Here is a 22,729-nt window from a genome sequence, read left to right as displayed (position 1 = left end):
GGGCCGTCAGGGCCAGCAAGGCCTTCTCTGCTGGCCTAAACATCATCAGAATATTTAAAAAATTTAAATATATTTTCCCACATATGTATTAAATTATTCCCCAGAGTAAGAGTTACACTCTTCATTTCATAGCGTTCCTCTTGGTTGCACTGCTTCCAGCCCCAGGTTGAGATTTGGAGGGCTGGTCTTTATGTTAGATCTTTTATCCAATCATATTCAGCCATAATGTGTTGCCAGGGGTCTAAAATCTGCCTTCAGGCATTCAGAATCAACAGTGCGGGCACTTGTAGCTTAAAGTGAATGGAAATTAAAATTTAGTGTCAACCAATCAGCTTTAGAGTTGGCTATTGTAGGCCTGCTGGCTGGCTCCAGTGTTACACAGGAGCCAGCTAGCAGGCGTAGTGCGTGCACGTCTTTTGATTGGATTACCAATATTGAGAGGCAGGTCCTATATGGGCAGGTCTCAGAACTAGGAAACTGAAATTGATCAACGAATTAATTTGCGTACTACTAAGCTGTTTTTTCAACCCACAATGGCGGAAGGAGAAGATATCGACTTGGTCGAGGATATAATTATAACGCCATTCTTAAGACAAACTTTTCAAAAAAAGTTAGAGGTAGACTCCGACGCTACAAAGCCTGTCACAGGCGGGAAAGGGTTTCGTTCGCCACTTTCAACTATGGGCACTATCAATGACTCACAGGCTCCGAGAAGCACTGCAAACTGTACTGCTGGGAATGCCTATTATTTGCAAGTGATCGATTTGGTGTTTGGAGCCACACTGGCTTTGCAAACCTGAGTTGTCTAACCAAGGCAGCAACGAGACACCTAAGTACGGCTGGGCACTTACAAGCAATGGTGCTTTTGAAAACTTTTGGGGACACCCGAGTGGATCTACAGCTCAACGAACAAGCGCGCAGGGCAACGAAGCTGCACAATGAAAAGGTATTGTACTCTTCCCCTGCAATTCTCGGAATAAAAATGTAAATTTCAAGGTGACGCAACGCCTGGTTATACTGCGTTTCTGTCTAAATGTATAGTGTCTAGAGCCATGGCATCATAATGATGGTAATAAGAGGTGGATTAATTCGGGTGGGACTGTGTAGGACTTCACTGAAGGCCCAGGCCCCAGAATCACGGCACGCTACTGGTTTTGTCTAGGGTTTTTTTGTAGGTAATGGGATTGTGGTTAGTGGGGTTGTCTAGAAAAGTCTATGGTTGCCTGGATTGGTTCTCAATCAGAGGCAGGAGTTTATCGTTGTCTCTGATTGGGAACCATATTTAGGCAGCCATATTCTTTGAGTGATTTGTGGGTGATTGTTCCTGTCTCTGTTTGCACCAGATAAGGCTGTTTAGTTTTTTTTTTAACGTTTATTGTTTTGTATTGTATCGTCATTATCTTTATTAAAAATGTATGAAGATAACCACGCAGCATTTTGGTCCTCTCTTTTGACACAAGAAAACCTTTAACAGTATGATGTTAAATGCTCTTTGAGCATTTTCAAAAGCTAAAGATAAACTAATACCACTTGAATAAAGAACAGTATCATCTGCATAAAAATGAACATCCGCTGTTTCAATAAGATCCCCAATGTTGTTGATATACAAAATGAACACCTTGCGGAACAAGGTGGTCTGCTTGAAAGACACTTGCCAGTTGGTCAGCGCATGCTCGGAGTACACGTCCTGGTAATCCGTCTGGCCCTGCAGCCTTGTGAATGTTGACCTATTTAAATGTCTTACTCACATCATCTACGGAGAGTGTGATCACACAGTCGTCTGGAACAGCTGGTGCTCTCATGCATGTTTAAGTGTCATTTGCCTCAAAGCGAGCATATAAGTAATTTAGCTCATTTGGTAGGTTTGTGTCACTGGGCAGCTCGTGGCTGTGCGTCACTTTGTAGTCTGTAATAGTTTGCGAGCTCTGCCACATCCGACGAGCGTCGGACCCGGTGTAGTACGATTCAATCTTAGTCCTGTATTGATGCTTTGCCTGTTTGATGGTTCGTCGGAAGGCAGAGCGGGATTTATTATAAGCTTCCAGGTTAGAGTCCCGCTCCTTAAAAGCGGCAGCTCTTCCCTTTAGCTCCGTGCGGATGTTGCCTGTTATCCATGGCTTCTGGTTAGGGGAGGGAATTACGGTCACTGTGGGAATGACATCATCAATGTACTTATTGATGAAGCCAGTGACTGATGTGGTGTACTCCTTAATGACATTGGAAGAATCCTAGAACATATTCCAGTCTGTGCTAGAAAGTTATTCCGGTAGCTTAGCATCTGCTTCACCTGACCACTTTCTTATTGACCGAGTCACTGGTGCTTCCTGCTTTAGTTTTTGCTTGTAAGCAGGATTCAGGAGGATAGAATTGTGATCAGATTTGCCAAATGGAGGGTGAGGGAGAGCTTTGTACGTGTCTCTGTGTGTGGAGTAAATGAGGTATTTTTCTCCTCTGATTGCACATTTAACATGCTGATAGAAATGAGGTAAAACTGATTTGAGTTTCCCTGCATTAAAACCAGAATTGGTCTGTGGTGGTATATAGACAGCTACGAAAAATATTTATGTAAACTCTCTTGGTAAATAGTGTGGTCTACAGCTTATCATGAGATACTCTATACTCTATACTCAAAACCTTGAAAAACCGTGCACCAGCTGTTGTTTACAAATAGGCATAGGCCACCGCCCCTTGTCTTACTAGAGGCCGCTGTTCTATCCTACTGAAAAAAATCTTAAAACCCGCCATCTGTATGTTAATCATGTCTTCGTTCAGCCATGACTCGGTGAAACATAAGATATTACAGTTTTTAATGTCCCGTTGGTAGGATATACTTGCTCGTAGTTCATCTATTGTATTATCGATTGATTGTACATTGGCTAATAAGACCGATGGCAAAGGTGGATTACCCTCTCGGCGACGGATCCTTACAAGGCATACGGACCGTCATCCACGATAACTTTGTCTTTTCCTCCTGCCAATGACGGGGAGGAGGGCCTTGTCGGATGTCTGGCGTAAATCCTTCCCGTCCAACTCGTTGAAGAAGAAGAATTCCTCCAGTACGGGTGAGTAATCGCTGCACTGATATCAAGAAGCTCTTTTCAGTCATAAGATACGGTGGCAGAAACATTATGTACAAAATATGTTACAAATAATGCAAAGAAAACATACACAGTAGCACAATTGGTTACGTGATCATAAAACGCTAGCCATCTCCTTCGGCACCATTATTATGTCCAACCGGGACATCAGGAGGGATCAGCCGAACGTGAAGAAGACAGTTGACTGCTCAATGGCGCTGCCCATGCTGTCACAAATGCGATAATGGCACAGATACAAAAATGAGTTCCCTATCCATCTCTATGGAAGGAATAGATAGAAAAGGTGTGTGTTCAATTAGTAAGCCTAACGAAGCCAACAGTCGATGAAAGTCGGCAAGTGAGAAGTTGGAGAGGTGCATCTGACAGCTAAAAGTCGGACACTAGCTAGGTTTCCATCTAAAACCTGGCAACAGGTTTTCATGGGAATATTCTAAAATCCTCAAAGAAAATATGCACATTTTCCCACCAGTGGTATGTTTCCAGCAAACTGACATGTTGAGGATAAAAGTCAGTGTGTGATGACACAATGCACACACTTTTTAGTTTTCATGTACCAAATAAAAATGGAATGTTCAATGTGTTTCCATTGCATTTTCAACTCTACCTATAGTTTTGTCACAAACTGTTGCATGTGCTTACTCTTGGCATGTACACTCTAGCCAACAGCTTGCAGATACAGTGGTTAGTCTACATGATGAGATTATTGTGGATAAGAGCAAGAATATTGTTATTTGTCAAACGACAGTCAAGCATCAATCATCATGTCATCAGAATAAGACCCCTCAACATTTATTGGAAAGGAGCATAAAAGTTCATACTGTGCACTTTCACCACCCATGTGAAGTTCATAATTTATTTAATCTGTAGCCTAATAAAGTAATGCTTTCCAGAGTCGTAGTGGGAGGACCACACACCATGTCATCACGACTCCAAATTTACTTCAATGATGATTATTCTTTCAATATTTGCACATAAAGGCGTTTCCACCATAATTTCTCGCATAATTAAGTTTATTGACACAAACAGATCCCACCATGTCAAACCAACAAATTATGTAGGCATTTGTAAAATTGTACCGAAACTTCCTGTTTCCATGACAGCTGTCATGATTTATTTTAATAAGGTATGACTTTACTCCCATAACTGGATGGAAATGTGGTTAGTGTCACCAAACTGCATTACACTCAAAATAATTTGAATTCAGATTCTAATCTGGTTGACGACACTAGTTAGCTAGCTAACCAAACCCATTATGATTGATAGCTAACTTTACTGCTACATACAAAATAATTGTTTGCAACAATAAGAGTCAAGTTTAATCTTAATGAATGTCTTAAAAACAGTCCAAAACAACATATAAGCCTGTTAGAAAAAAATTATATTATGAAATGTACAGGCAAAATGCAAACCACCACAGAATCTGTTGAGATCTGGTTACACTTCCGCATCCAGTTGAGCAGTGGCTCTCCCTGACGGAGTCATCCTTGAATCCCGCTCAACATCCACTCGAGGGCTCCAAGATAGACTGTATAGCCCGCAAGGGGGAGCCCTTGAGTGGATGTTGAACTTTATGCAGAAGTTGAATGTATAGCTCACCTGGACAGCCCCGCCATGGTGAGCCCTTGAGTGTATGTTGAACTGGATGCGGAACTTTCACCTCTAGTTCAACATCCACTTGAGGCTATTACTCAATGACTCGAGGGCTAGGCAGGCTACTCACGGCAGTAGGCCTACATGGAAAAGTCTTGATGTGTGGGATAGCATGTAGCTAACTTTTTAGGGCCCAAGCCAAGTTGGCATAACCTATAACCAAGCATAGCCTTTTGTTTTCTTTCCAAGGTTTGTAATTTTATTGTTTTGTTCTAGCCTAATTCCCACTAACCTGGAACTGACTCTGTTCTGTTGCCTCTGTTCGAAACTGCTGGGCCAACCTTACAGCTGCTGGGCCAACCTTAGAGATAAGACCATACCCCACTTTCTGCATGCTTAGGAAATCATTTGACTCCCACTGAATGTTACCTCACTCAGACCTAACATACAGTGCTAAACTTGTTTTGAACTGTCAAAATGCCAAATAACTGCACACATTTTTTATTTTATTAAACAGACTAAAACCGATTCAGGGTAGCCCAAACAGCCGATAGTGGGCGCTATATCTGCACTATTGTCTAGGATTGACGTGCCTTCCCGGTAATACACTCGTGTCCCCCATGGACCGGCTCGTAGTTGTACATAAAGCATCATCAAAGATTTGTATAACTAACCCAAGATAGACCACAGACTCTCGTTACCAATGGGAGCAAATTAATCGTAGTGGGCAGAACAAGCAAGCGTTTATAACATGTATTTTCGTTTTAGGATGGTGCACACCCTAAACTGAACGCGGTGTACAACAAATTGTCCGAAAATGTGAAAATGGTGGTAAAAAAACAAACATCAAAATAGAGTTGGTGGTAAGGTTGTTTACCCCTCAGTAGCAGGGTAATTCTGGAGGGCAGGTTGCATTTCTTCTCAGACTAACCCCCTCCCCCTTCTTTCCCTCGCCAGACGCTAAAATATATCCGACTACGAAAACTTTGCTGGATGTTTCAGGAGAAACATTTCAGGACCAGATTTTCAGTAATTTCCCTACATTAAGTACGCTCATTAAATCGTGTTTTATCAGTTTTGCAAAAGCGGACTTTTTGTGTCGATAAATTAGAACACTAGAAACATTGTTTCTGAAGGAGCGGAGGCAAGGCAGAGACCTAAGCGTTTTTATTATTCATCTAATCTCCACAGTCACCTATTTTCCATTAATTGGACTTCTGACAGGTAATTTGTTTTAATTTGCCATAAATCTTTTACCAAAAGGCAATTTTCCCCGTCAAAACATGTGAACAACTAACAACACGTGCTTTAGGGAACAAACTGTTTTTGACCTGTGCGCATAGCTTTAAAGTTTGTATAATTTGCTCCATTTATGTAAATAGCCTTGCAAGTAAGTCATGTTTAACGTTGGTTTAAGAACATTTAGTCTATAGAAAGTTCCCCATATCATTACATTTAAACGATTTCTAAATATCTTTGAGAGCACGTGACCATATATTTTGTATTTATTTCACCTTTATTTTATCAGGGAGTCCTACTGAGACCAAGGTATATTTTACAGATGAGTCGTGAATTACAGAAAATACACACATCAAAATATAAATTCACATTTTTTTTCAACTTATGGTGAAATGCTTACTTAGAAGCACTTACAGCAGTGCAGTTCAAGAAAGAGTTCAAGTATTACCAAATAAAGTAAAAATGAATACAAAACCAACACAATAAAATAACAATAACGAGGCTATATAGAGGGAATACTGGTGCCGATTCAATGTGCGGGGGTACAGGTTAGTCGAGGTAATTTGTACATGTATGTAGGGGTGAAGTGACTATGCATAGATCATTACAGCGAGTAGTAGCAGTGTAAAAACAAATGGAGGGGGGGGGTCAATGTAAATAGTTCGGGTGGCCATTTGATTAATTGTTCAGCAGTCTTATGGCTTGGGGGTAGAAGCTGTTAAGGAGCCTTGTGGTCCTAGACTTGGCGCTCCGGTACCGCTTGCCATGCGGTAGCAGAGAGAAATGTTTATGAATTGGGTCACTGGAGTCTTTGACCATTTTTTTGGTCTTTCCTCTCACACCGCCTGGTATATAGGTCCTGGATGGCAGGTAGCTTTGCCTTACGGTCAGATGCCAAGCAGGTGGTGATGCAACCGGTCAGGATGCTCTCGATGGTGCAGCTGTAGAGGATTTTTGAGGATCTGGGGACCCATGCCAAATCTTTTCAGTCTCCTGAGGGGGGAACAGGTGTTGTCGTGCCCTCTTCACAACTGTCTTGGTGTGTTTTTTTACACCAGATCTTGAACTTGAAGCTCTCCACCCCCTCCACTACAGCCCCGTCAATTTTAATGGGGGCCTGTTCGGCCAGCCTTTTTCTGTAGTCCACAATCAGCTCCTTTGTTTTGCTCACAGTGAGGGAGAGGTTGTTGTCCTGGCACCACACAGCCAGGTTTCTGACCTCCTCCCTATAGGCTGTCTCTCGGCGATCAGACCTACTACTGTTGTGTCGTCAGCAAACTTAGTGATGTTGTTGGAGTTGTGTTTGAACAGGGCGTACAGAAGGGGACTAAGCACGCACCCGTGAGAGGCCCCAGTGTTGAGGATCAGCGTGGCAGACTTGTAGTCCAGGATCCAGTTGCAGAGGGAGGTGTTTAGTCCCAGGGTCCTTAGCTTAGTGATGAGCTTTGTGGGCACTATGGTGTTGAATGCTGAGCTGTAGTCAATGAACAGCATTTTCATATAGGTTGTTCCTTTTTTTCAAGGTGGGAAAGGGCAGTGTGGAGTACAATTGAGATTGCGTCATCTGTGGATCTGTTGGGGTGGTATGCAAATAAAAACATTTAAAAAATCTTCACATATTCAAACAGTCCATTTATAATTTCCAACGGGCTATACATTTTGGTGAGGTTTTTTCTCGCCTGAGTAGCCTCTTAGCCTTCACTGCCAAAAATAAAATGAAACTATCTAGTGTTCAGCAGAATAACAACACAATTTCAAATACAGCTAGCCTAGTCAAATAATTAACATCCAATCACGTTAACCGTTACTCTCTTGTGGGAATTCCACTAACGGTCCGTATGTAGCCAAACGCAGCTGCTGCTCATTCCGTTTGCTCAAAAATGGATACATGTTTTAAAAAAGTACGGCCTCGTCCATAGAGACACATACCAGCTCTATTGGTAGTACTGCTACTACCAGCAGTACTACACCTGCACCTGTCAATGACACAAGTTGTCCTGCTTCCACGAGCACATCCAATGATAACATCAGTAATTCTACATTTGTTGTTAACCCAGCTACCATGGACACTGACAGTTGTGAATCTGATGCAGCCCGGGAAAGTACCGAACAACAGACAGGGACATTGGACCATCAAGAGGCGCAAATATTAAATATGATGAGAACTACATTGATTTGGGGTTCACTTATATGGGGTTCACATATATTGAGTAGTGCCTTTCCTCGGCCACAGTGTGTTAAAAGTACTATCTCACAACTCGACGAAACAGGCATTTAGAAACAAAATATGCCAATTTGAAAAATAAGCCACGGGAGTTTTTTGAGCGAGAATAAAGATGACATTCGATTAGTAAGACATGTATAAAAGCAACAGATACCATTAATATGAAGGGTCTAGAAGCGTCGTATATGGTGAGCTACTGAGTGGCTAGGACAGGCAAGCCCTACACTATCGTGGAGGACTTAATTCTTCCTGCTGCCACGGATATGGCTGGGACAATTCTGGGGGGAAAGGCCCAAAAAAACTATACAGACAATTGCTTCATCAAACAGCACTGTTTCACAACGCATCAGTGACATGGCAGGAGATGTTTTAAAACAATTACTGCTTCACATACAAGCCATATCTGCGGCAGTGTCCGCGCTACTGCTGTATGAGTCAACAGAAGTGGTGGACCTGGCACATATTTTGGTATTTGTCTATTACATTTATGGGGGGTCAATTAAGGAAGATATCCTCTTCTGCAAATCACTGGAAACCAGGGCAACATGAGAGGATATTTTTTTAAGTATTGGACAGATTTGTGACATCAAATGGTCTTAGGTGGTCAAGATATGTTGGTATCTGTACTGATAGCGCAAAAGCCATGACAGGGAGACATAGTAGGTGCTAATGCGCGTGCAAGCAGTTGCTCTCAACGCCACTTGGGTACACTGCAGCATCCACCGAGGGACTCTTGCTGCCAAGGGAATGCCTGACAGCTTGAAATACGTTTTGCACACTACAGTGAAAATGGTTAACTTTGTTAAAGCAAGGCCCCTGAACTCTTGTGCATTATCTGCACTATGCAATGATATGGGCAGCGACCATGCAACACTTTTACAACATACAGAAGTGCGCTGGTTATCAACGGGCAAAGTATTGACACAAGCTTAAAGTTCTCTAAACTGACCATAATTATCTCTTGTCTGACCGCTTGCATGATGACAGAGTTTCTCACACGACTGGCCTATCTGGGTGATGTTTTTTCTCATCTGTATGATCTGAATCTAGGATTACAGGGACTCTCCACAACTATATTCAATATGCGGGACAAAATTGAGGCTATGATTAAGAAGTTGGAGCTCTTCTCTGTCTGTCTTAACAAGAACAACACACAGGTCTTTCCATTCTGTGCTTCCTTTGTGGCAACAGTTTGGGGAATGCTCTTTCCTGTTTCAGCATGACAATGCCCCCATGCACAAAGCGAAGTCCATACAGAAATTGTTTGTCGAGATCAGTGTGGAAGAACTTGACTGGCCTGCACAGAGCCCTGACCTCAACCCCATCGAACACCCTTGGGATGAATTGAAACTCTGACTGCGAGCCACGTCTAAAATCAATGCCTGACCTCACTAATGCTTTTGTGGCCGAGTAGAAGCAAGTCCCAGCAGCAATGTTCCAACATTTAGTGGAAAGCCTTCCCAGAAGAGTGGAGGCTGTTATAGCAGCAAAGGGGGAGCCAACTCCATATTAATGCCCATGATTTTGGACTGAGGTTAAAAGTATTTTCTAAGAATAACTTAGTTTAAACTTAGTTTACTTGCGGGTGAACCTAGTCTTCTTTTAAAGTAGAATGCTGTAACAAACACGATTATTGGCCTTTGCTATAACTCTTGCAGCATTTGGCAGATTAAGATATTGATTGGCAGTCCTTTGTTGTTAGTCCTGTTCTTAAGCCCTGGTTTGAGTGTTTAAATCCCTGTATCTCTCTAAACCATGCCATACTGCTCCAACTCAGAGACCATAAGTATGAATAGTTATAGTCGCCGTATGGAACAGCTTTTCTATGTCTTGGGCTAGGGATGGAACAGGATAGGGTCTGTGCCAAAAGATGGGGTCTGATCAGAGTCATTGGGGCTAATCGTTTTAATGGCTATGTCAAATTATTATGTTAACTACAGTGATGGCTATCTGATGCCCATTACAGTATGGTATTTCTTCATACGGAAATCTACATAATGTATAGCATGAGTTCTGTCACCTCATCTGCTGCCGGAGTAGTTCTTAATTATCATATTTCAGTTGTACAGAAGTCCCGAGGACAGTGACTTAATCTGACAGGTGATGCAATGAATACATAATTAGATATATAATATGGCTAATTTGTATGTACACCGTTCAATTCTTCCAAAATCCCACAATCATGTTCTGCATGAATCAAATATGCTCACAGTTCCCTAGAGATTAGTGTCAGGTGAGTACATTCTTCTGCAGCACTCCAACAAACAAGATTTTGTTTAAAGAAACATTTAGGCTTATCTGCTGTCTGTAACAAAACTCAGGACACTTTCTGCCGAGGGTGCCAATGCCTCCACAAACAAAACTCCAGTGTGGGAGTTTGGTTTAAGAGCCACAGCCAGTTAACACTTGATGTGAAAATCTAGAAGGGCTTGGAAGAACATCTGTAGAAAGAAAAACAAACTGTAGCGGTATGCGGCATACCGTCGTGAGCAGTGACTGCACATTCCAGCTGAGAAAAACCCCCCAGCTGAGTTACAGTGCCTTCAAAAAGTATTCACACCCCTTGACATTTTCCAAATGTTGTTGTTACAGCCTGCATTTCAATTGGATGAAACTTAGATTTAATGATATAATGTCAAAGTGGAATTATGTTTTTCAAAAAAAAAAGAAGAAAAAAAAAGATGAAAATCGGAAATGTCTTGAGTCAATAATTATTCAACTGCTTTGTTATGGCAAGCCTAAATAAGTTCAGGAGTGTAAAATGTGCTTAACAAGTTGCATGGACTCACTCTGTGTGTAATAATAGTGTTTAACATGATTTTTTTTTATGTCAACCTCATATCTCTAACCCCTCTGTAAGGTCCCTCAGTCGCTGGGAGTGAATATCAAACACAGATTCAAACACAAAGACCAGGGAAGTTTCCCAATGCCTCGCAAAGAAGGGCATCTATTGGTAGATGGGTCAAAACATTTATTTAAAAAAATAAAAGCGGACGATGAATATCCCTTTGAGCATGGTGAAGTTATTTATTACACTTTGGATGGTGTATCAATACACCCAGTCACTACAAAGATACAGGCGTCGTTCCAACTCCGGAAGGAAACCGCTCAGGGATTTCACCATGAGGCCAGTAGTGACTTTAAAACAGTTACAGAGCTTAATGGCTGTGATACAGTAGGAGAGAACTGGGGATGGATCAAAGTCATTGTGGTTATTCCACAATATTAACCTAATTGACAGTGAAAAGAAGGAAGCCTGTACAGAATAAATATATTCCAAAACATAATCCTGTTTGCAACTAAAGGCACTAAAGTAATACAGCAAAGAATGTGGCAAAGCATTTCACTTTTGTCATGAATACAACATGTTATGTTTGGGGCAAATCCAATACAGCACATTACTGAGTACCACTCTCCATATTTTCAAGCATAGTGGTAACTGTATCATGTTATGGGTATGCTTATAATCGTTTAGGACTAGGGAGCTTTAAAGGATAAAAAATAAATGGAATGGAGCACAGGCAAAATTCTAGTGGAAACCTGGTTGTCTGCTTTACACCAGACACTGGGAGATGAATTCAGCTTTCAGCAAAACAGTAACCTAAAACACAAGGCCAAATCTACACTGGAGTTGCTTACCTAGAAGAAAGTATATGTTCCTGAGTGGCCAAGTTACAGTTTTGACTTAAATCTACTTGACAATCTATAGCAAGACCTGAAAATGGTTGTCTAGCCATAACCAACAACCAATTGGACAGAGCTTGAAGAATTTTGAAAATAATATTGGGCAAAGGTTGTACAATCCAGATGCAGAAAACTCTTAGATATGTACTGAGAAAGACACTCAGCTGTAATTGCTGCGAATGGTGATTCTAACATTTATTGAGTTAGGGGGTTGAATACTTACTTAATCAAAATATAATAGTAATTTATTTCACAATTATTATTATTTATTTTTTACAAATGTTATAATTTGTCTTCCACTTTGACATTACATAGTATTTTGTGTAGATCGTTGACAACACATTACAATTAAATAAATGTGAACCCCACTTTGTAACTAAACAAAATGCAGAAAAAGTAAAGTTGTGTAAATACTTTCTGAAGGCAATGTATGTCTTTAACCCACTGACCAAATATCAAGTGCAACTCAACCCGGGTCTCTCCTCCCTGCACCCCAATACTGCCAGGACAGGACACCCATGTTCTACGGTGCAGAGACTGAAATAGCCCCCTCTTCCCTTACCCCGAGTCAGGAGCTAAAAACATAAAGAGATCATGGGAGAACTGTTTAAGTCTAGCAGCAACAGACCATGGCCTCCATAGCAGGTCAGCTATAAGATCACAAGATGTTGGGGTTATTTGAACGCGTCACCTCAATGTTTAATTCCTCCCCACGGTCAGGGGCACAAACAAGGAATGTGAAGTCAAGAATAATTCTATAGATGTACCTTTCCCCTGTAGTTTCATTTCTTGAGAGAGATTGGTGTGGTTTCAAGAACAGTGCTTTCTTTGATAGTGAAGTGTTAAAGTTGCAGGGTGTTGTGACTAGCTCTGCTGGTCCCCTCAGATACAAAGCTGTATGTGTTCAGTAACAAGGCTGATGTTAAACCACTGGGATCTGCACCTATTTCTCCCACAACCAGACCTGTCAGACACTGGTGGTGGGAGAACTTCAACACTCCTCTGGCCAGGACAACTGAATCCTACAGACGAATAACCATATTTGTGACATTTAAAAAATGTACAAAAAGAGATACACATGAAAAATCATTATTGGACACCCTTTTTCAATAGTGAACCGGTTTCACAAGCTTTCCACGCTCGAATTAACAATCATTTTAAATGTAAAGATAAACAGTTATTCCACCAGAGCCTATGTGCACCACTCAGAATGGACGGACAAGCGCACAACCTTTCTGTTGCTGATGAAAATCGCCGAAATGTAGGAAAGAAACGTAAAACAAAACTAAAAGAATGGAAAGACAGGCAAAGGAAGATCTTACGGGATGCGGGAAAACCCTATACAAATCATAAGGGTCAAGAAGAAACTGGGAAAAGCTGTCCAAAAGAGGTATGTGGATGAACCGTATATCAAACAATCAAGCTAGCTAGCTATAGAGTATAGTAACTAACATGTATGTTCTGGGTTGTCTAATTTGTAACTATAGAAGAAACATAGCTAGCTACTTTTTCTCCATCCACCGGATGATTCGACATGGCTACAGTAGCTAGCTAGTTATATGTAACGTTACACTGTATCCTACAGGGATTGCACACCGGGGGTCCATTGAGGTGGCAAGCTGCATATTGAAGTGGGTGAAGACAGAATTTACGCCAACCACCAAACCAGAGGTGCGCAAGTTGATCATCTTCAGTGACAGATGCTGTGGGCAAAATAACAACTGGCGGATGCTCAATCTGATGTCGATGCTCGTCTCAATGGGTTACTCTACCCAAGTTGAGCAGAAGTTCATGGTCTCTGGTCATTCTTTTCTTCCTTGTGATGGATCTTTTGCCACCATCGAGAAGAGGCGCAAGGTGTCAGTCCTTCATACACCTGATGATGTTTCAAAGATGATACTTGATGCACAACTAGCAAAACCATTCAAGGCGATGAGGATGCAATGTGAAGACTTCAGGCACCTCCCAGATTCTGTCCTCAAGCGACCAGCTGGACTACAGATCACCTCAGTGAGGTGGTTAAAAGTCACAGGTATTGCACAGAGAATAGTTTACCAACATCCCATCATCATGCAACATGTTGTTCTAACAATAAAATATCCTAATGCTTGACTGTGAAAGTTGTTTATTGATGTCAGGAACTTAAAATGTTTCTGTTCTAATTTCAGTTGAGGATCCTTGGAATCTGTACGCCAGACAGAGCCACAGTCTATTTGAGGGATTGAAATCGTGGCTGATCTCCAAACCAAAACAAGGAGCTACACCTCAACCTCCCTATTTTGCAAGCCACTACCCTAGAGCATATGAGAGTCCTCTGCCCATCAAAGAAACAAGTACCAAGATCTGATGACCTGCTCAACTACTTGCCAGCTGCTGCACGCTCTTTTTATAAATCACTGCAGAGTGAATCATTTGTTGTTAAACCAAGCTACATAATTAATGTTTTTTTTCTGTGAGTTTATGATCCCCTGAACCTGTGTAGTATGTTGAATCTGAATACATTTCAGAAGACATGTCACCCCTATTGTAGGAAATTAAATGTGTTTTCTATGTGAGTCCATTTGTGTATGATTTGAACCAGCACAATATATTGAATTAATTTAATTTTAAGATGTTGTTCCTAGTGTAGAAAATGTTATGTACAATGTGTTATGTAGAGAATTTTTTTGTGTGATCATTTTGAATCTTTTTTAATCTGAATGAATTAAAAACCAATAAGTCGTCACATACAGTATGTGAGTATTCATTTGATCTTGATTCCCTTTTTTTATTCATTACAATATACAGTATGTCTCTCTGTCACCACATTTAGCATGAACTCTAAGCAGTTAATACTTATTTACTGCTGTCACCTCAGTACAGAAGGACATTTCTTGCCTTTAGCATGGGTTTAACGCAATTCAAAACTTAATTGCTGATCATAGTGTTAAACGCAAAGAGAATGGTTTTCTGAACGTTATGTAATATTGACCTTAAGGACCTTCATAATGGACATGCATATTGGACCTGCATAATGGACATGCATATTGGACCTGCATAATGGACATGCATATTGGACCTGAATAATGGACATGCATATTGGACCTGAATAATGGACATGCATATTGGACCTGCATAATGGACATGCATATTGGACCTGCATAATGGACATGCATATTGGACCTGCATAATGGACATGCATATTGGACCTGCATAATGGACATGCATATTGGACCTGCATAATGGACATGCATATTGGACCTGCATAATGGACATGCATATTGGACCTGCATAATGGACATGCATATTGGACCTGCATAATGGACATGCATATTGGACCTGCATAATGGACATGCATATTGGACCTGCATAATGGACATGCATATTGGACCTGCATAATGGACATGCATATTGGACCTGCATAATGGACATGCATATTGGACCTGCATAATGGACATGCATATTGGACCTGCATAATGGACATGCATATTGGACCTGCATAATGGACATGCATATTGGCACATCACATTGATCCATATTTGATATGTACAAGTTGTGCTTGTTTTGATTTAATTAATTTAATTGTATTCTATTTTTGTAGTTATTCTATGGTATGTTCACATTGAGGGCTTCATTTTAAATGAGACTAATATTTCATGACTCAACTTTTAAGAAAAGTCATCAGTGCTAAAGTTGATAGACCACCTTTAAATGAACCTCCGTACAAATGAATTAACTACATATTGCATTTAGGTTATTTACATGAAGGGCATCTGTACTTGAAAGTACTTAACATCATATCAGGTGTTAAAAAAGGACATCTTACAAGAGTCATGCAAAATGTCACATATACTGTTCTTCCACAAACTGAGATCATCACTGGAGATATACTGTTCTTCCACAAACGGAGATCATCACTGGAGATATACTGTTCTTCCACAAACTGAGATCATCACTGGAGATATACTGTTCTTCCACAAACTGAGATCATCACTGGAGATATACTGTTCTTCCACAAACTGAGATCATCACTGGAGATATACTGTTCTTCCACAAACTGAGATCATCACTGGAGATATACTGTTCTTCCACAAACTGAGATCATCACTGGAGATATACTGTTCTTCCACAAACTGAGATCATCACTGGAGATATACTGTTCTTCCACAAACTGAGATCATCACTGGAGATATACTGTTCTTCCACAAACTGAGATCATCACTGGAGATATACTGTTCTTCCACAAACTGAGATCATCACTGGAGATATACTGTTCTTCCACAAACTGAGATCATCACTGGAGATATACTGTTCTTCCACAAACTGAGATCATCACTGGAGATATACTGTTCTTCCACAAACTGAGATCATCACTGGAGATATACTGTTCTTCCACAAACTGAGATCATCACTGGAGATATACTGTTCTTCCACAAACTGAGATCATCACTGGAGATATACTGTTCTTCCACAAACTGAGATCATCACTGGAGATATACTGTTCTTCCACAAACTGAGATCATCACTGGAGATATACTGTTCTTCCACAAACTGAGATCATCACTGGAGATATACTGTTCTTCCACAAACTGAGATCATCACTGGAGATATACTGTTCTTCCACAAACTGAGATCATCACTGGAGATATACTGTTCTTCCACAAACTGAAATCATCACTGGAGATATACTGTTCTTCCACAAACTGAGATCATCACTGGAGATATACTGTTCTTCCACAAACTGAGATCATCACTGGAGATATACTGTTCTTCCACAAACTGAGATCATCACTGGAGATATACTGTTCTTCCACAAACTGAAATCATCACTGGAGATATACTGTTCTTCCACATTCTAAAAATTAAAACGGCAATAACAAAAGTATTTTTTGAAATAACAAAAAACTATAAATAGTTGTTGGAAGATATGGGTGAATTATTTGTCAACCATAAAACACCTAATGTGGTACACACAATTAATAATATACAAATAACTGAAAATGGAAAAATTGTCACATATGGTTCTTTATCTGTAGGATTCAACTGTGTAAGCCTGTTATGTTTCCTCATTAGGAGCCCAGAAGTCTTTCCATTACGTTATGCTTGAAATATGTAATTGTCATGTATCAACTTGAGTCCCCCCAGGGGATTGAACTTGGTTCTCAAATAAAATATTTGCTTTCTGTCTTGTCATGTTTCTGGTGGTTGTTTCCCTTTGTCTCCAGGTGACATGGATCTCTCTCTGTTGGTGGCATTCTGCTCCTGTGTTCCTCCTGCTTTGGGTGAGCTTTTTCCTTTCACTCTTTTTCTTGTTTGAGCTTCTCTCTCAAATACTTGACCACAGCTCTTGAATGGTGACTGAGGAGCGTTCACAGTGTGGTTGAGGGAAGTGTAATGTGTTATTCAGAGTGCCGGTGATTAAAGAATGAGCTGGTCTGTCTGTACTAACAGGGTCAGGATTTGGCAGGGAGATGCCAGGTAAGTTTGCAGTGCATTGGATGCCTCAGTTGTGTTAAAGGAATGAGAAATGCAGTCTGTCTGCCTTGGAATGGACACAGTATGCATGGCCATCTTTGTTGTTGGCTTATCAGTTGCCCTAGAGCAGTGTTTCCCTGCTCCAGTCCTCGAATAAACCCCTTGTTTTTTACAGTAGACATTTTTTGTGTAGCCCTGGACTAACAAACCTGAATCAACTTGTCAACTAATCATTGAATCCTCGATGAGTTGAATTTGGTGTTTTTGTCCGGGGCTTCAAGACAGCCATACTCTAGAACAGGGTTTCACAACTCTCTCCGCTGCCCCCACCCCCCAGACATTTCACACTTTTGTTTTAACCCTAAATGGGCACACCTGATTCAATTAGTCAAAGGCTTGATGATTAGTTGACTAATCGAACCAGGTGTGCCCATTTAGGGTTAAAACAAAAGTGTGAAATGTTTGGTGGGGGTGGGAAACCCTGTCCTAGAGTATGGCTGTCTGTAGAGAAACTGGAAAGGTCATTCACAATGCAGTGGTTTTCAGCAGAGTTAGGAAGGGGGTGTTCCTGGGGCATATATCATTGATTTAATATTTTACAGTGTTAGCCAATGCATGTAGGGGAGACACTGCAATGTGATAAAGGAAAGTTTGTAGTGTCATATTTTAGAGAACTTGTCTTAACAGTGCCAGTGATTTAAAGAATGAACTGGTCTGTCTATACTAACAGGGTCGTCTATAGGCAGGGACATGCCAGGTACGTTTGTTTTATTGGATGTCTCAGTGTTGTCATAAAGGAATGAGAAACACGGCGTCTGTTTTGGAATGGGCACTAAGCATGCACAGCCATATTTGTTATTGTCTGGTCAGTTGCACTAGAGCAGCTTTTCATCAAACTCAGTCTGGCGGTCTCCCCTGGGTGCACATTTTGGTGCACTACACAGCTGATTGAAATATCTCCTCATTGGGGTGTCAGGAAACTCTGCCATAGAGCAAATGTGTCGAACTCATTTCATGAAGGGCTGAGTGTCTGTGGGTTTTCACTCAACTCTAATTAGTTAAGAACTCCCCTCACCTGGTTGTCTAGGTCTTAATTGAAAGGAAAAAGCAAAAACCAGCACACACTATGCCCTCCATAAAATGAGTCTGATACCCCTGCCCTAGAGTATGACCAGCTTTGCTCTGTCTGTACTTACATATTGCACAACTATATTTATTTAAATACTATTGTGTAAGGATTTCAAGTTATGATTAAATCCAGTTAATTTGAAATGGGCTCATTGAGACTGGTGTAAGAAAGAGCCTTTGCTTTCCTGGCCAGGATTAGCCTTTTTCTCATGTGAAGGATTTTAGTAATCGGTCATTTGAAGTGCAGCTAAGCCTCTCATATTGTAGTAGCATGTGGTGCTAGGCAGTCCTACACTGCACTTTGGGTTGTGTTGTGCTGACTTGTTCCTGAGCAGATTGCGCTGCATTAGTAGTTTTTCTCCACAGTCAACAGGGTGATTTGGGCAGGATATGAGTTCCCCTGGTAATGGAGAGGAATGACACCAAACGGAAGTGTTTGTCGGACATTAGGCTTATCTACTGCACCATAAAAAGCCCTGCTGACTCGGGTTGTCATTCTATGACATCCTTTAGAAGAGGAAATTTAAATGTCAGCAGATATAAGATGAGCCAATCAGAGGAGCATTTTGTTAGAGCTGAGCAGTGATTAATGTAATACACTTTGGAACTTTCTAGAAGTGGTTCTATTACTTCTGTACTAAACAAAGCAGGAGTCATTTATTTGTTTGGTGATCCAGATAGTGTGACATCCATGTGATTTAGATTCTTAATGGTATTGTGAGGACCGATGTGACATTTGGTTGATTCTCAAACGGTTACTCGCTCTGCGTGCGCACGCACACAGTGAAGTCTGCTTTATTACAGCACCTACCTGAGCTGACATGGGTCACTGGCCTTAGGAAATGACTGCAGAGTGGGGATGGTTAGTAATGCATCAGGACTCTGTGGTGTCATTGTAGCATTAGCATTTCTACTCCTTTCAACAGAGCTGCTTATGGGACACTGCATTTTGCTACTTCTCCTTTACTGTTATGAGGGAGCCACCTGAGTGTTGCCAGATTGTATTTAAAAGCATGAACTGTGTATTGCATCACCCAGTGGTGTAATCTGTAAGTGCATGCCCCATTCCTAAACTTTCAGTACAAGTGGACTATTTAATTTGTTTAAAGCATAGAACACTACAACCAGTCTTTACTATCATGTGTACAGTAGTCACTATTGACATTCAATGTACACCTCTGGAACACTTGACTACAGTTCTGAAAGTCAACACAGCCTCAAACCAGTTCTGAAAGCTTCGTAGTTCACACCAAGCACACAGTCAGAGCTAATGCCTGTCAATCACTAATGCTTTTGGTCTTTTGTTTTCCAGCATTAACGATGGATGAAAAAGGTAAAAGTTTCTTGTTTCAAATGAACATTATTGTACCAATTGTATTTCACTTTAAAGAGCATGTTGGCATAGAGTTAAATCACAGTTTTTGGTCACTCGCCTTTTTCACTGCAGTTACACTCAACCCCGTTGACGGTTGAATTAGTTTAGCTCCAAACATGGTGTGTAAGTTTCTATTGAAAAGGACCACTATGAATGCGTGTGATTTTGAAGGAGATGTAATTCCCACTAGGGACACAATGTTTTAGAAGTCTCCCAGTGGATCCTTTACAATGCATTCCATCTGGCCTCATGCGCAGCTCTGTCTTCAATCTGCTTTGGCTGGCGATGGGACAAGTGTCTAATGTCCTTTTTTTTAAAATACTATAGCTGCAATTTCAATGTAGATTGAATAACTGTGAATAATAACATTCTACAAAATACGGTCCCTCACTAAATGTATCTGGTTTTCATGTATTCCCCCTCCCAGACTATGACGCTGCGTTTCACTACGGTGAGTGGGGGATGGATCAACATGGACTAACTCCACTGGGGGCAAACGTGACACTTCTCAGGGAATATCAGGGAGGTCAAGACGGGCTCGCGTTTTCCAGGAGCGTCGGAAAACATTGACCCTTCGGGCCACGCTTCCGGAGTTCAACTGGCAAACCGTTCTAGTCCCTCCCACTCTGCTGTAGTCTCATTTCTAAACACATCACAACCATAATAGAGATTCTGTCATCAAACCTGTTCACTGCTCTATCCTGTCTTCAGTAGGTCTATGCATTCAGACACATTATAGGATATATTCAGCTCTTACAGTGAATATCCTTCCATGTTTGAGGCAGTAATATTAATCAGAATATATATATCTATAGATGTGAACCTGATGGATTCATCAATCGTGGCATATACAGTAGGCACCTATGTTTGAATTGTCTCAGGAATGTGATTGATTGTGTCATAATTGCATAGCTTTGCAATTGTATGTACAATTGTGCATATGTATGTACTGAATAAGATGTTTTAAGTTACACTGTGCCTTGCACATATTCTGCAGTAGTGGGCCTTAGTGTGTAGGGATAAAAATGTATTTCTGTTTCAGACTATGAATCTCTGAGGATCGGTGGACTGATCTTCGCTGTGGTACTGTTTGTCATGGGCATTGTCCTCATCGTCAGTAAGTCTGTCGGCCCAACTACAGTTATATTTAAAATACCATTTGAAGTATTACACTTCCATTGAAATAAAATGTGATTAGTCCCATAAGTTTATTTTACTGTACCAATCTCATTCCATAATTATTGTAGTTCTGCAGTGTTCATCATGTTGATCCATTGGACAGCCCCTCTTTACCAGTCCCGTCCTTATAAACAAGCCTGGGATCAGTTACTTGCTGGGGGCTGGGATGCAGGCCAACATGCCTTGCACAACCCCCAGGACACCCAACACCTCTCTACCCTGTAGACATCTTCACATATAGGGCACTGACTAAAACTGGCCTGGACACTAAGCAGCCTTGTCCCCTCCCTCCTCACCTCCTGCCCTTGCCCTCATCCACCCCATCCCAGGCATAGCTGGAGACCTCCACCCACCCTAACTCTTACTCCAGGCATCCATTACATTAATCAGCCCATACATTAGTCATAGATATCACAGGGGACAGAGGGAGTGCCCCCTCCTGCTACTGCACATGTGCAAAGAGAAGGCTTTGGGTCTTTAGTGTTTTGTTCAAGCTGTACAAATAATCATTTAGAATAATCAAGCAGTTTGTACATGTTTTACTGGATAGGGTCTTGTAAAATTCCAACTTCTATACACATCAATTACTGAAGTATCTTCATTCTAGTGTTAGTTTAGCAGGCGGTATCTTCATTCCAGTGCTAGTTTAGCAGGCGGTATCTTCATTCCAGTGCTAGTTTAGCAGGCGGTATCTTCATTCCAGTGCTAGTTTAGCAGGCATGTGTCTTTGACATCTAGGATGGAGAGAGTCCTGTCAACTCAAGCTATCCTCAGAGTATATCAGCTTTCCATCATAGTAGCTCTTTCACACTAATTTCTCTCGCTCTCTCTGCAGGCCGGAAATGCCCATGTAAATCAAGTCCGAAGTCACGGTAAGTTGGGCAAAGAAGAGCTAGTGTTGATTAAACATGGCAGAGAAGACCTTGACTGAGTTCATTGTAAGGCTATTAAAGTGTTATCTCTAGACTCTTAATGAGAGGAGCTTTTAGAATATTCTTAACAGTTAGAAGCTTCAGTACTCGGTTTGATCTTTAATACATTTCCCCCCCTATGTTTTAGGGTTTAGATGGCTTGGTTTGGTACTGTATACTTTTTAATCACTGGCCAAGTGGTGGTTTACCTGTTTTCCATGTTCATCTCTCAGGCCTGCTGGAGTACCTGAGGCAGAGGCAGGGGCTGTGACAAGTAAAAATCATCTATCATTGTTTTCATTTCCATGTTGGTCTTTATCAAATGTCTGATTTGTATTTATGAAACCAATACATCTCATCATGACACCTATCTGCTCTCAGGTCCCAAGTGATGTGAAGTCTCGCCACCAGGCGGCAGCACCGGACTGTAGAGTGCTACTATGGCCGTCTCCCAGAGCACGAGGCTCCTTTTTTAAATTCCATCCTGCTGATATGTTCTCTTGGCATCTTTTTTTGCTTTTCTCTTTTTTTCTATATGAATGAATCTATAGCGACAGTATTTTGAGGACATAATTGGTTGATGCAGTAGGGTTGTTTAATTGTAGGCTATAATTACACCTGTCATACGTGATAGACACATTAACAAGAGATTTTGTAAGTTATAACTTGACTAACTATTTTAAATTGTAATATTTCCACACTGAAATAAAGTGATGTACATGGGTAATTGTGTATTGTGTTCCAACTTTTCCCACTGTCAATCACTGGCACGGTCTCGTCCCAGTAGCGCAGTTCTAATGGTTCTGCAGCACACCCCTTTTTGCTGACGTTGCACCTTTCTGCAGGC

At 41.1% G+C, this 22,729-nt stretch overlaps 1 protein-coding gene across 3 annotated transcripts; it reads left to right on the top strand.

Moving 5' to 3' along the window:
• The first annotated feature begins 5,570 nt into the window (after positions 1 to 5,570).
• On the top strand, positions 5,571 to 22,609 carry LOC109901836 (FXYD domain-containing ion transport regulator 6-like). Of its 3 annotated transcripts, XM_020497822.2 has the most exons (10): positions 5,612 to 5,912; positions 17,040 to 17,096; positions 17,266 to 17,292; positions 18,020 to 18,046; positions 19,730 to 19,750; positions 20,220 to 20,243; positions 20,835 to 20,909; positions 21,807 to 21,843; positions 22,116 to 22,156; positions 22,264 to 22,609. In XM_020497822.2, exons 2-10 carry the CDS (start codon positions 17,045 to 17,047, stop codon positions 22,272 to 22,274), a joined length of 315 nt encoding a protein of 104 aa, XP_020353411.1. In that variant the 5' UTR covers positions 5,612 to 5,912; positions 17,040 to 17,044; the 3' UTR covers positions 22,275 to 22,609. The 3 variants fall into 3 exon arrangements, with proteins under 3 accessions (XP_020353413.1, XP_020353411.1, XP_020353412.1); XM_020497823.1 differs by lacking the exon at positions 18,020 to 18,046; XM_020497824.1 differs by lacking the exons at positions 17,266 to 17,292; positions 18,020 to 18,046 and having other exon boundaries at positions 5,571 to 5,912.
• Positions 22,610 to 22,729: the final 120 nt, after the last annotated feature.

This window comes from Oncorhynchus kisutch, linkage group LG13 (genome assembly GCF_002021735.2).
Source record: "Oncorhynchus kisutch isolate 150728-3 linkage group LG13, Okis_V2, whole genome shotgun sequence".
NCBI lineage: Eukaryota > Metazoa > Chordata > Actinopteri > Salmoniformes > Salmonidae > Oncorhynchus > Oncorhynchus kisutch.
The sequence above is the reverse complement of the archived record's forward strand: the minus strand, read 5'-3'. Positions and strand labels throughout refer to the sequence as shown.